The sequence below is a fragment of the Pelobates fuscus genome, chromosome 11, assembly GCF_036172605.1.
Source record: "Pelobates fuscus isolate aPelFus1 chromosome 11, aPelFus1.pri, whole genome shotgun sequence".
Classification (NCBI taxonomy): Eukaryota; Metazoa; Chordata; class Amphibia; order Anura; family Pelobatidae; genus Pelobates; species Pelobates fuscus.
In genome coordinates, this window is record NC_086327.1 from 117,576,453 (window position 1) to 117,592,303 (window position 15,851).

The 15,851-nt window shown below is 40.9% G+C and overlaps 1 protein-coding gene across 8 annotated transcripts in view; it reads left to right on the forward strand.

The window, feature by feature from the left end:
* The window catches only part of NCAM1 (neural cell adhesion molecule 1), a 254,559-nt gene that overhangs the window by 165,181 nt on the left and 73,527 nt on the right, over positions 1-15,851 (forward strand). For all 8 annotated transcript variants that reach the window (XM_063435734.1, XM_063435738.1, XM_063435735.1 and 5 more), the window contains exons 4-8: positions 7,598-7,741; positions 9,352-9,489; positions 10,234-10,351; positions 12,485-12,648; positions 13,297-13,439. In XM_063435734.1, the coding sequence (XP_063291804.1) occupies positions 7,598-7,741; positions 9,352-9,489; positions 10,234-10,351; positions 12,485-12,648; positions 13,297-13,439 (707 nt within the window). The remainder of the gene's footprint in view (positions 1-7,597; positions 7,742-9,351; positions 9,490-10,233; positions 10,352-12,484; positions 12,649-13,296; positions 13,440-15,851) is intronic.

Consider the following 15,851-nt stretch of genomic DNA (forward strand, 5'->3'; position numbering starts at 1 on the left):
TGTAGTGCAACTGACATGTCCTCGTTAACCCTTGTTAAGTTGTTGTGTGCATTTACCAACAGATTTTTACTCACAAGCAGTTTGGTAAATCTGAGAACTAAATAATTTAACAATAAAACCACATATTATATTACGATCTTCCCATTATTTCAATGAAAAAATATTTTTTAGATCATGTTTTTTATCCCGATACTGCATTAATGGTGATGTGATCCATGCAATTTTTCCCTGTAATGAACGGGTAATAATGCACAGATCACATCCAAGTAGTCTGTGGTCTACTAACATTAAAGGTTACTCCAAATGCCATGACCACTTTAGTGATTTGACTTGGTTATAGTGCCTGGAATCAGTATGTGCAGTATTTAACTCCATTGGTGCTGAAGGTGTATTTCTATGTCCGTCAATTCTTTGCATTTCTAATGCCCATTTTCTATAGTCTATAGTGGTTAGCTGATGCTCTCAGCCAATGAATGACTGTCGGGATCAGCATTTAGCGTGTGCAGAAGCCAAAGGCATGTCACCCAGTTTAGCGGAGGCTTGGCACCCAGTGGGGATCCAAGTAAGAGGGCAAACCAATGCGAAATGATGTGCCCCATTACCAGGGAACCACACCAGGGTGCTCCTGGCATTAAATTGGGTTGTAGTAGCTACTATGCTTGGAGAAACCCTTTAATATCCTTGGTGGTCCTGAAAAGATAACTATGTCAGGCTTTTGTTTGATTTGCCTAACTCATGTCATTCCACTACTCAGTTCCCTGAAACTAAGACCAAGCCATCTTCTGGTCTTACCAAGGCAAAATTGGTTAAAATCAAACTGTGACCTCACACCTATGCACACATTGCGGGCTATCAACTCAACACCTCCAAATTACAGCTGCTCCCAATCAACCTCCTCCTCCCCTCCCCTGCAAGACCTTGCTGCCATAAGCGCAGCAATCCCACTCAAAATCGGCCACAAAGAACTGACACACCTAGGCAGCAGACTCACAAACAACTTCACAACCCAAGGCGAATTACACGACTCTCTTTTGCAAAGCCCACACAGACTTAAATCACTGGAAACCGCTGGGCATCTCCTGATTAGGCAGAGTAACATCAATAAAAATGAACATACTCTACTGCTTCCTAAACATGTTCCAAACCCTTCCAATTCCATGCAAACCAACAGACGCCCGTAGGTTCCAAATCGCGATCGACACCTTCGTATGGAACGACCGCAAACCAAGAACACACAGATCCACCCCATATGTACCCAAATGAACCAGCGGACTGGGACTTCCCAACTTCACACATTACCAACAAGCATTCCACGTAGCACAGATACACATCCCTCCGTGAAAAAGAGATGGGTAGACATAGAACACGAGATCTTCGGCCATGACCACCCCTCCTTATATATCTGGCTACCGAGACGACACAAACCACTGCCCCCCAGACGTACCCCACTATCACATACTCTATAAACCTGTGGGACAAACTCCAAAAAAATTGACCTTTCGAACTATCACCTCACACCCAGTGGCGTCTCTAGGATTCATTTTTAGGGGGGGCACATGGTGGGCCAGGGTACAAAAGTAGGGGGGCAGTTATAAAACATGTATGTAAATGTGTGTGTGTGTGTGTGTGTGTGTATATATATACACACCCTCCCTTAATCCCTCTGCAAACTGCAGTTTCAGCCAGGTAAGTAATCTGTCACACCTTAGATGTAGCCGCACTGTCCGTTCAGCTCGCATCTATCCCATTGATTGAAGAATCCATGTCTTTTTTGTCCACCCTACCATCCGTGTCTCTGTTCCCCTCCCTTTCATGTATTTTTCCCCCCTTCTTCCATGTTGTGGATGTCATTTGTATTGTATGCAGTGTGTGTATTGAATATATTGTGGGTGTGTGTGTAGTGGATGCAGTGTCTGTTTGTGTAGTGTAACTAGTGTTCGTCTGGTGGATGCAGTGTCTGTGTAGTGGATGTAGTGTATGTGCATGTAGTAGTGGATGTAGTGTATGTGCATGTAGTAGTGTATGTGTGGTGCATGTAGTGTTGGATAAGTGCTGGGAGATGAGCCATTTAAATAAATTTGGGCTTAACCTCCTTCCCTGCCTCTTACCTGTGGGCTGGAAGGGGAGGGACAGTGTGTAGGAAAGTGACTGTATAGGGGGGCAGTGTGTAGGTAGGTGACTGTATAGCAGGGCAGTCTGTAGGAGGGTATCAGTATGGGGTGCAGAGTGTAGGAAGGTGAGTGTGGGGACAGTGTGTTGGAAGGTGACAGTGTGGGAGGCAGGGTGTGGGGATGACAGTGTTGATAGACAGACTAACAGACAACATGCCCTCACTGATACACACTCACTGACAGTCATTGTCTCACACACTAACTAACACACATGTTCACTGACAGACACACACTGACACGAACACACTCTCAGAGACACATGCACTCACTGACATGCACACACTCACTAGCAGACACACACACACACATTCATTCACTGACACACTTATTTACTGACAGACACACACCTACTGGCAGATACACACTGGCAGTCAAACACACACTCAATGACAAACACACAGACGTCACTGACAGACACAGACTCTCACTGATTTGACAACCAGCTATTCAATGACAGACACAGATACACTCACTGACACACACACACACACTCACTAACAGGAACACAAACACTCAATGACAAACACATACTCTCACTGATGTGACAGACACACACACACAGACACACACTCACTCACATACACTCACAAATTACTAATATTATTATTTAATTTTGTCCACCCAGCCTCCCTACCTTTGGGAGAGCTGGAGTGGATCTGTATCTGGGGTCCAGTGGTGCTGTTGTGAGGCGGGCGGCTGTGGTCACATCAGAGGTGACGAGGGAGCTGTAATCATCCTGCTCTCCTCCCTCATGGGATGTCTACCAATACAGGGAGCCAGAATATGACATCATATTCTGGCTCCCAGCATCAGTAGATGGCATGTGCGGCAGCAGATCAGGGAGATAACAGCTACCTCGCTGCCTTTGATGTGCTCACAGCCACCCGCCTTGGGGGTCCATAAACTGCTTCCTCTAAAACAGGAGGAAGCACTGGGGACGTCCATGTGGGCACTTTGGGATAGATAGAGCCAGGCCCGGCCTTATCCTTTAGGCGCCCTATGTTAAAAATCACACACACAGGCTTACAGTCACACACAGGCAGAGTGTGATGCACACACACAGTTATAGTGACACAGAGGCACACAGTCACACAGCCGTACACAGTTACAGTCACACAGAGGCAGACAGCCACATACACAGAGGCAGACAGTCACACACAAACAGTTACACATAGGCACACAGCCACACACACAGAGGCAGACAGTCACACACACACACAGTTACAGTCACACATAAGCACACAGCCATACACACACACAGTTACAGTTACACAAAGGCACACAGTCACACACACAGAGGCAGACAGTCACACACACAGACACACAGTTACAGTCACATATAAGCAGACAGTTAAACACACAGAGACAGTCACACACACACACAGTTACAGTCACACAGGCAGACAGTCAAATACACAGAGACAGACAGTCACAAACACACACACACACAGTTACAGTCACACACAGGCAGACAGTCAAACAACCAGAGGCAGACACGGTCACACACACACTTACATCTGTCCATTATGGGCTGAAGTGAAGGTAGTGCAGCTGCTGCAGTCTGGATATTGGGGAATCAGGGACTCCTTCCTGCTTCCCCTTCCTGTGCAGCAGTTACCATGACTGATGTCCACTAGGCACCTGTAGCCCCGCCCTGCCATCATTTGGCCCCACCATGCTGCATGGTATACCCCGCCTCCGCCACAGTGTATTTTATTTTATTTTTTTAAATAATCCCGGGTGGAGAATTCATTATTCTCCACCAGGGATTATTAAAAAAACAAACACATTGCCCTTGATACAGTGCCTGCATTTGGGGGGAAGGAGTAATAGGGGGCATGATATGATGTAGGGGGAGCCATGGCTCCCTCTGCCCCCTCCCCCCCAGCAACATCACTGCTCTCATACCCATCCTGCCAAACAAACTCTTCCCACCAGGCCTCACACCCAAACACTACACACATTTTGAACACCAAGACATTACTTGCCTGGGATACCTAAATCCAGCTGGCAAACTTATAGAATACGCAGACCTACCAGAGGCCAAAACAACATTCAATCAATTCTGCTTCATGCAGCTGAAGAGCTTCAACTCCAGCAATCCGGCAAGCAGCCACATCGGCCATGACTCCCTTTGAACGGGACTGCATTGGAGCACCCACACGAAAAGGACACATCTGCAACATATAGTAACAACTCCTGGATGTTGGGCTAAGGTAACATCCCCAGGATGTACTTAAAAAAAACAGAGTAATCTGAATGTACCTTTCCTGGTTAAATACTTTGTTATTATTATTATATACATAACCCTGGCCACACACCACATGCAAATCTCACAGCCTGGGAACTAGACCTCGGCCCTCCTGACAATCCCGCTGACTGGGCCGACATATAGACCTCCCTAACTTCAATCAATAACAATATGCATTACACACCAAGAGCAAGCCTATAAAATGCTGGAACTACACCCCACAACGACTAGCAGCAATGCAAAGAGCCAGCTCAAATTTATGCTGGAAACAGTGTGGTGAGGTTGGCACCTTTCCCCACTGCTGGCGGACATGCCCCAAACTACAACCCACATGGAACAGCATCATATCCCTCCTCACTCGACTCCTACAATGACCTAAAGACCCATGGGCGCGACTGCTCTCAAAGCCCTTAAACGACCTGAAGAGCAATAGCAGAACTATGGGCCACCCCACACATTCCCCACCCCCAAACCATACACAAAAAAGACAGTATCCATATGGGCAGACTTACTTTACTTTACAAATACAGGATGCCCCCACTTTGTTCCACAAAATATGGCTCAATGGAGATACCTCACTACTATGGTAACACCCCCATTCCCCCCATCTTCACCCTCAACCCTTCCACCAACCTGCTCCTTGGGTGGACGCGGGCAGCGAATGGCCAAGGATACCCAAACCCCCTAGAAATAGGGGACGACCCAGGGTAACAACCAAGGGACCTAGATGGACTCAGTGATCACAACATCCCCCCACATGTGACCCACCAATACTCACCATCACTTAAACGGAAAATACCTTCATAAACAGCCAGACCCTGCCATATCAGCCTCACCACGAATACCCCAAACAGCTTAAACATACTCACGAACACCCTCGAAGGTGACCACTAGCCTAGCATAGAGCTCATGACCCGGGCCAGGCCACAAGCCCACGACGGAGCCCAGTGCACATGGGAATCATACCTCCTGAGCTGGGGGACAAACCACTTAACCTCCCAACTCAAAACAGGTGAAGGTTGAACTATGGACAAGGGTTGCCACACAATAACAATACCGATGTCAAAACGAAGCTACTTAATTACTGATGGTACTGTTCAGTGTTCTTATGCGCCCCTAAACTTTGATATTGTACTTGTCTATAATGATATATTGATACAAATGTTAAGCAAACGTATTCAATGTTCTTGAAATTGACAAACTGAAAATAAAGAATTAGAAAAAAAATTAAATCAAACTGTGACTTAGAAACAAATTAAAACAGTATTGCTGCATTATTTTTTAATGTCTCAGTTTATAACACTTTAATTATAAAAAAAAATTGAAATATTAGAAAGGGCAAAGTTCCAATGGTAGGTTTTAGAAAAAGTACTCTAGAAATTTTAGTATGGAAGCTATTGATGGAATTTTTACTGTGCATAAACATTTGAAACCAATGAACAGACCACTCATATTTCTCAAATGATGTTTTCATTATTGTAGAGCACAATGGGACCTTTTCAGTAAGCGATTACTTTCATCAAGTGTATTCTGTTTTTTATTTCAATGGGGATTTAGGTTATTTGGTAGAACTTGGCAAGAATTCAGAAGTGGCAATTGCTGCCAAGTTCAGATAGATGCTGCTATAATCCATTTATTTGGCAAGAATTCAGCACAGTTAACTCATTCAAGTTAACTCTCAATGGTCTTTTCCTATAGTCTGTCAGGGTTTGGTCAGGAAGGCGTGCTGGACACAGCAGCAATCATTATAAATAGGAATCAAAATATGTACTATATGCAAGAACAAAAATGAACAAATGTAAACAGATAACTTAATATATGGACGGGAGCAGGGTCTCTGGATATATTGAGCTGGATCTCTGGATACAGGGAGCAAGACACTGGATAGAGGGAGAATTGTTTCTGTGTACAGACAGCTGTGGAACACTGAGAGTAACACAGGAGCTCTGGTACCATATGACATAGTACCAATGAGCAAGGGCTCCTGAAATGGGACACTGGAAGCAAGGGTTTCAGTAGGCAGGATACAGGGAAGAGATCTGAAACAAAGTTAAATGAACACTATTGGGTCAGGTACAATACAAACTTGCATTCCTGACCTTATAGTGTTAAAAACAAAATGTAGATAGCCAGCCACCCCTTGCACCCCTTAAATAGAGTTAAATCTTAACATTATTCCAGTGCCACAAAGGTCTGCAACTGCTGGCTTTACCCCAAGTCTGCCTCCTTTTCAAGTGAATTGGCGATCCCGGTCAATCCTATTAGAAAGCATTCGGAGGCCAATGCGCAGTCGCTGAAAAACACCGCTCTGGCCAATCAGAATCTCCTCATAGAGATGCATTATTATCATTATTATTATTGGTATTTATATAGTGCCAACTAATTCCACAGCACTTTACAATATTATGAAAGGGGAGGAAATATACAATAAATGAGACAATTACACAGTGACACAAGAACAATAGGTAGATGAGGGCCCTGCTCAAACAAGCTTACAGTCTAGAGGAATTAAATCAATGCATCTCTATGAGGACTGTTCAGTGTCTCCATGCAGAGACACGTTGTGCAGCACTGACCCAGGAAGCACCTCTAGTGGCCATCTGAGTTACTGCCAATGGATGTGTTTACATTAAAATGTTTGCTGGGACATGCTACACACACGTTAGACTGTAGTTGTTGTGGTGACTATAGTGCCTCTTTAATGAACTGGAAAACAAGAAGGGGTGAATCTAAATTAAACAGGTAGGGCCAGCTGGGGACAAAGTCAGATCTCTTTAGTCTAGGTGCAGCAGCCTATAACAGCACCACAGCATTGTAGTGGCACTGTGAGGTACTGCACCAGAAATAAAGAGATCAGAAAACATAGACTCGTGGCATAGTCTTTTCCGTGCAGCTGCCAAGTTGCTTTTAGTGAATAATCACTAAACAACTGGCAATTCACATGCACTGAAAACTCAGTAAGCAACCTCATTCTTAGTTTCCAATCTTATTTTAGTCTTTGATTTCCATTCACTTCCAACCATGAATGGAATCCTATAGATGAGTTTGTATGTTTCTGAGTGTTGCGGTATTCTGTATTGGCAATATAATTTTACCTGCATTCCTGTTTACAATCTTACAATGGGAATATTATTCCATTGAATTCTAACTTTCTCTTTGCCTTAATGTGTTGCAGAAAAGCTGACCTTTAAGAATGCCCCCACCCCACAGGAGTTCAGGGAAGGAGAAGATGCTGTTATTGTTTGTGATGTTTCGAGTTCAATGCCGTCTATAATCACCTGGAAGCACAAAGGCAAAGATGTGGTTTTCAAGAAAGACGGTAATGCTGTTAATAATACCTTGCTGGTTTGTGTAGATACCAGTTTATAGATTGAAAGCTACCCAGAGAGAATATATGTGAATTTTTCTATTTTCCTCCCAAAGTACGGAGCCAAAGCAGTTTTGTATTATAGAAATGCTAAATGTGCTGGCATTGCTTGTCTTCTCTGCTACCTATATAAACTGTCATGTTTGCAAGTCTTTTTTTTTAATACATTTATTAGTTAAGTTAATTAGGAGAGCCAGTTTTCAAGCAAACTTATGTTTTGGGCTTTTTCGGCAAGCAATGCAAATAAATGGAGATAAGATTTCTGTAGACTTCCTGTAGTATTCTTCAAACTTTCCCAAAATCTAAAAAAAAACTGATGGTGAGAAGTGTTCTGTACAAAGATGGCATTTCTCTCTGACTACAAAAATAGATGGGAAACTTGCACTCATTCACTGTATCATAGAAAATTTAGCTGTGCACCCTAATACCATTTCCATTAAATGATCATTGGCAGCTATACATGCAGCACATCTAATATAGTGTATATGAACCAGACCAAACTTAGTATAAAATGTTCGATTCTAACGGATCTGATTTCAACAAAGAAAAGACAACAGCAGCAATCAAAGACTATTTCTGCCTAATTGGTTACCATGTCAGAGACATTAAAACTAAGAATAAAAAAATGATGGGTACATTTTCAGAGAGAAATATGGGTGATTAAATTAAGAAGCTAGGATAACCATTAGGAAAGACTTCCTGAACGTGTGAAGAATGTTGCTCGTTCACTGACTGTGTGTGCTTTGAATATTTTACATATTACATTATTACTGGTATATGATAGTAGGACCTATTATCTTGCCATGTTAATCTTATCTGTGCCAAATGGTAGATGGAAGACTGACAGTTAGATAATCACCCAGTCCTCAAGTACCCCTCAACAGTACAGGATTTAGTGATTACCCTGTTGTGTCTAAAGTGTTTTTTTTTTTCTAAAAACCCCTTAGACACAACTAGGTAACCCCTAAATCCTGGACTGTTATGGGTACTTGAGGTGTGGGTTGGGAACCACTGATGTACATTGTAGTTATACAATAGTTGGGGATCTTAGTTTGGTCCTGATATATTGATATAATGTTCTCATCCAAACATCTTCTTCTATTACAAGGATTTTGTAATAGAGTTATAATAATAAGTTATCATTTTTATTTGAAATCCCACTCTATTAGGTTATCATAGATTTATTTATTTTTAATACACCATATTCAAAAAAGTACTTTTATTCCAATATGAACTGGTTTCTTTTCACTTCCTGCTGTGTTTCAGCTGTGAAAAGGCGTATCGTATAATTGCCATCACCATTTCCACTTTTCTACTAAAAATAAAATATTATAACTAATGTTATTCTTAAGTACTCCCATTTTCATTGGATCTTCTAGTTGCAAACCTTTCATCTCTTAAAATATTTTTGCTTTTTATAACTCATAGGTAGTTTTTCTTAAAAAAAAAATGTTTTTCCTACCCTTAACCCCTATGTCTGGAAATCGTGGTTTTCTGCTCAGTCAGTTGTCACTGCATACTCGGGATTTATCACTGAACCATTCTCTCTTTCTCTTCTCCAGTACGATTTGTTGTCCTGACCAACAATTATCTCCAGATTCGAGGAATAAAGAAAACCGACGAGGGGACTTACCGATGTGAAGGACGTATTTTGGCACGAGGAGAAATTAACTACAAGGATATTCAAGTTGTTGTAAATGGTAAGTACGTTTTCTAATGAATTGTACGTTTTTACAGTGAATTAAAGCCAATTTTTAAATCATCATATACATGATTATGATATGGATTTATATCAGACAGGAAGCACTACCGATGACTTCCAGGACCCCCATAAAAGGGTGACTATGCTTTTTGTTAATAAGTGTTACATTTCATGACTATTTGTACACAAGATGCATTTTTCAGACTCTTGAAACCTTATTGTTCCACCTTGTTCAAACAGTCTTTGTCTCAACTAAAGAGAAAGCCGAAGGTTGCGATTTTTTTGTTCATTTGTATTCTATTTTGCAGCTGTGAATTATCTTGCAACTTATTCAACCTATGGTGGAAGGGCAAGCAAATATTGTAAGCAAAATTATTATATTCCTGCATCAATTTCCATCTCTTGCCTCCCTGTAGAGAACAGGGAACCCACCACATTGTATGTATGACTTGCAAGATATTATCTTATCTCATTTCTTAAATCAAGCAATGTCTTTGGAGACAATGCCCTGGCATTTGCTTGAATGAGAATTATTAGGTCAAAGCAGCATTTCATAACAGCATTAAAAAATGTAGTGTCCTGTAGAGATGCTGATCAATTCTTAGGATAATTGGGAAAAGAAGAAAGAACGGTGAAACCCACTGAACTCCCTATAGATCTATCTTAGTTGTACGCCATGAAAAAAAATACCCGTCCTACTTTATTCTCACATTTTCCATTACTTTACCTTTTGCTTCTGCAGTGCCTCCATCAGTCCGTGCCAGACAATTGGAAATTAATGCAACAGCAAATATGGGAGAATCAGTAACCCTGGGTTGTGATGCTGATGGCTTCCCTGAGCCTGAAATCATCTGGACAAAGTAAGATATGTTTAAATCTTTAAAAAAACAAAACAAACAAAAAAACTCATGATATTTCGGCTGCTCTTGTATAATGGTCAGTTGAATATTTTGATTAAAGAGTGTATTCATAAAACCTTACTCTAGAGTTGTCAACATAATTAGATGATGTCATTGTTCACAAAGACCAGACATAAACATGCTTTACTTTTATTAAGACATTTTTCACTCTGATTTAAGAATGTGTTACTCATTCATTTAGGCATTAATACCAACTTTGGCTGATGCCCAAGTTAATCATTAGTTGCATGCTACATTTAGATTTTACCACCAAAATAGGACATACGATAATAAACGATTGTAAAGAGATTTTTTTTTTTAAATTTCTTAGTGCTGACAACACATTTCCTGTTCATATGTGCTTTTAAATTTATTTCTATGGGCGCTTATAAACCCAAAAAATAATTAATCTAACTTAACTTTTAGACCAACTATTCTAATGTTGGAAGAAAGTTTTGTGAATGTTCAACAGCAGGACACCGGTATTTGCAAAATCTGTGTTTTAATTTATCAAATTTATTTTACTAATAAGCTCATTCAAAAACATTATGAGATTATGATAATTATGCATCAACTTCATTATTTTTTATTTGTACACAAAACCCACTAATTACCATTTTTAAAGCTCTTGATCTAGCTATTATAGGTTTCAGTTGTGTTAAAGCTGCACTCTAGAGTCTAGATACTCTTACCACTACACGCAATGGAGTCCCGTGGTGCCATCGTAATCAAACCCTAATTAAAATGGTTTGACACTTATTTGGGTCACCTGGGAAATCAGAGTCCAGCCTCTCTTTTCACAGATATCAGTAAAGTGTCAGACTGCAGTACACACAGATACACACAGGTACACAAAGACACCGAGAGGCACTCACAGGAACAGATAAGCAGACAAATACATGCACACACAATAAAAAAAAAAGATAACTCTGTACTTTGGATGTTCGTTGAGGGTAGAAGGCATATAGCCAGTCACTGTTTCAGAAGATGTTTCATTGCTCTCCCCGGTCTCCTCTGCTGCTAGTCTGATATGCTCTCCTTGCCCATCACGCCCAATCTCCTCAGTGAGGATCACCTGGGAGCGAAAAAAGCATGTCGATAAAGACACACAGGGAATATGACACTCTATCTTATTCCCTATTTATCTCTAACACTGCAAAATCTTCCACTCACAGCATATTCCTATACACAGTGCAGAGACAATGAATCGGCAGAAAGAACAAAAAGATAAGGACAATGTAGAATGTGTGCAGACAAAAAGCAGTATTGCTTACAGTAGTAGAATGTTTTGCAAGACCCTATATTATTTTTTCAGTATTATTCATTTATACCACTTAGGTCTATATATATATATATATATATACTTATTCTGATAAGAAAACATACTTCAGTTCCCAGTGATATCCATGAGCAAATACCAACAGATACATGGACTAAGTGCCCACCCACCCCCAGACTACTGTAATGCACTAATGGAATTTTGAATAATTTGAACAAATTATATTACAATACATATCTAAAAGCACACACTTCTAGTTCTCTCTAAAATAATTAATTTTATCTTGATGGTTATGACCATGATGCTGTTTTTAGAGTAAATTATATTGGTGATTCATTGTGTATTTTTTCAATTATTTGACAGGATAAAATGGGCTTAACTAATATAATTGAACTTCGTATTACTTTAATGAATACAAGTGTTATAGCAGATATTCACTTCTTATCTCCTGGCCATTCTGGTGGAAATAGTCAGTGATGCATGGCATGACTCAGACATCTTACATTAATTGTGGAATTCATGGTTTTCATGTTGTTTCTTATCCTTAGGATATTGTGTGATGTGAACCATCAAGCAAGACTCTTCGTAGAGTTGTGTTACTAATGAAAAAAACAGCTGTCTCCTTTCTATGTGAATTTGTGCTTGCACAATCAGTGCACTCATGTATACATTTTTCAGTTGATCTGTGGACTTATAACAGAAGTTAAAATGCAATCTGAGGCATAAGATCTAATATATTGATATATTGACCTGCATGTCGGCATTCGGCGTAAATCAGCTGCCCTAACCCATTAAACATTTTATTTCTGTTTCAGGAAAGGGGAGCAGATCGAGGACGAGGGTGATAAATATAGTTTTAATGAAGACAGCTCTGAGATGACCATTTATCGGATAGACAAGGATGACGAAGCTGAATATGGCTGTATTGCCGAGAACAAGGCTGGCGAGGACGATGCCACCATTGCTCTGAAAGTTTTTGGTAACAACATGAATTTTTCGTCAGGCACTATGATGGCTTTTTGAATTAAGCCAGGTCCACAAACTACATATTTATATGAGTGCTATAGTGACTGTGGGGGATATATATATATATATATATATATATATATATATATATTTTTTTTTATTTTTTTTGCAAGATTGCTTGCATGTTACTATATATATCTGTTATACCGCTATGTGTTTGGGATTTATTTTGCCAAATTTATACCATCTATCAATTTAAATATAATCTCATCTGCGATTATCTTTGTTTTCGTGAACTGGATTTCTGCTTGTATTAATCCAACTACAAATACGAAAAGGATTTTTTCCTAAATGACACGGAAGTTCTTTGTGTCCAAGACAAAAAATTCAGTTGAAAAATATTTTGTTCTTCATATCTGCTACCAGTTTGATCCAAAATTGCTGTCTGTCCTTACATGACTGTATTTTTTGTTGTCAATGTCATATCTCTGCTGACTTGAGCCACATGACCCATACTTCTATTCAACTCACAGAGTTCTTCTGCACTTGAATATTCATGTAGCTTTTGTTGTCTGCTGTTACTTTTTGATTTATTTGTAAATTTTAAATTTCGTAATCTTTTTCTCTCTAAAATCACTTTTCTTTTTTGTATTTCTTTTAGCAAAACCTAAAATCACCTACGTGGAAAACAAAACTGCAGTTGAATTGGACAATGAAATCACTCTAACTTGCGAGGCATCTGGAGATCCCATCCCCAGCATCAGCTGGAGAACTGCAACGCGTAACATTAGCAATGATGACAAGGTAATACTGGTTGGAGAACTCCTTATGGCGCTCAGGCTCATGATGTCACTGAACAACTGGCTTATGATGTCCTCGAATAAGACATACCATCCAAAATTTAGATTAGCAAAACATAGTTAATGACTGACAGGCACACTTTGCACTCTAAGTGTGATGCAGCCCCAAGAATGCTTCATATTTTGATTGAATAAAATCTACTTTATTTCCTCGTAAGAGTGTAAAATAATTATATTTAATCGTTGAGTGGCTTGCTGTGCTTTCATTTCATTTGAAATGTTATTAATGTGTAACTAGCCTTCAGAATATCCAAAAAGAACATGTAAAAAAGTTTCACGTTAGCATTCACTTAGAACCTGAGAAACATTTTCTTAGTTTTATGAGATTTATTTTTTTTTGTGTGTGTGATGCTGTGATGATCAGCAAAAGTGATATAGTCAGCAAAATATTTTGGATGCAATTTCATTAGAAAATTACTGCATGATAGAGCAATAGTCTAGACATGAGGAGGACCAGATGTCACAGTAGCTCCGTGCTGTTTTAGAATAGATATTTAGTAATGGAATTGTTTAATGGAACAAGCCAAGGCACATAAAGGCGAAAGAGAGTTAAAATTCCCAGATTTTACTATTAACATGATGTAAAGTCATGATTTTATTAAAGACACGGAGGCGAGTATTATGCATATCTCTTTCTTTATTACTCTCAGCAGCAAAGAAACAGAGATAAATAAATAACTGAAATGAACAAAACAATACAGTGCTCAAGCAACCAATCACATAACACAGGAAGTGACTATAATATGCTTGATGCACCCACAATCCCCCTCTTTCTTGCGGATAACGAAGACCAAAACGTAGAAAATCCAACTTCAGCTAACGTAGCCAACAGCATCTCCAACATGGAAAATCACGATAAATTCAGGCTAAAAGGAGACATAGAAAAAATGTGGTAATATCTGGGCTCCAAACTGTATGTGCTCCAAACTGTAAGTCAAGCCCAACTTCCCACTCCTTAAAATATGTTAATATATCAAGCGGTAGAATAAACGCAGTTCTCCAATACATATAACATCAGATAATGAAACATTTGAACCAAAACTTCAAATAGAGAACTTACCATATCTACCCACCATACCAGCCAATTTCCAACCACAACCGGGTGGGCGGGTGGGAATAATACTCACCTCCGTGTCTTGGCCTGCACGCAGGTGAGAGCCCTTTAATCGCTGAAGGGCCCAATAATGGAGTGGTCCAGGAAATATCGCCTGTATTGAAGCGGCCAAAAGGCCGATCACCCTCGCCAGATGTCGGATAGAGAGATCGTCTGCACGTAACATACGCCTGATCTCTTTCTTGATGGCCTTCATCTTGGACTCCGGAAGGAATAGGAACTGCTGGATGGAATCCACTGTAAACCCCAGGAATTCTATCGACTGAGCGGGGTTCAACACGATTTTTCCCAATTGATGAGAAAACCTAGGTTCTGGAGTAAGGAAGTAGTCCATGAGACATGAACCTGTAATTGCTCTTTTGATTGAGCCATCAGCAAGATGTCTAAGTAGATAATCAGACGCACTCCACGGCTCCGGAGGAAGGACACCACCGGCTTCCTGACCTTGGTGAAACACCAGGGGGCCGAGGAGAGTCCGAATGGCAGACATGTACACTTCCATCGTCTCCCTTTCCAGGTGAACTGGAGAAAATCTCTGTGTTCCTTGGTTATGGGAACCGTAAAATAGGCGTCCTTGAGGTCCAGTTTGGCCAGCCAGTTGGACTCCTGTAGGAGGTTCCGAAGACAATGGATGCCTTCCATCTGGAAATGTCGATATTGAAGAAAGGCGTTGAGGGGGCGGAGGTTGATGACGGGACACACACCTCCTCCTTTCTTCAGGACCAAAAAGAGATTGCTCGTAAACCTTGGGTGAGAGAACGGGACCTCTTTTATCGCACCCTTGGTGCAAAGTTCCACGATCTCCGAGGAGATCAGTTGTTCTTGATCTCGAGCGAGCGACAGCTCCCTGGGAACAGAGAGCTGAACAGGCATGGACACAAAGTCTATATGGTAACCCTTTACTGTTTGGAGAACCCAAGCATCTGTTGTTAAGACAGCCCACGCCTCGTAAAACTGTGCCAATCTGCCCGCCACCCGCTCTTGAGCATGAGGGAAAAAAGGGGTACTCACCATAAGGGTGTTTGCCCGACGAGGCACCTCTCGGATAGTGGGGGTTCCAGGGTCTCCCTCTGGAGGGGAAGAACGGAGCCGGTCTGGGCTCCTGGAAATTCCTTGAAGGGAAGAAGGAGCCTCTCTGAGCTCGAAACGAACCCCTAAATCCTCGGCCAGGTGGACGGCTCCTGTTGCGCCCGGCCCCTCCAAAACCTCTAGGGGAAAACACCCTCTCTTTATGTTAGCTTG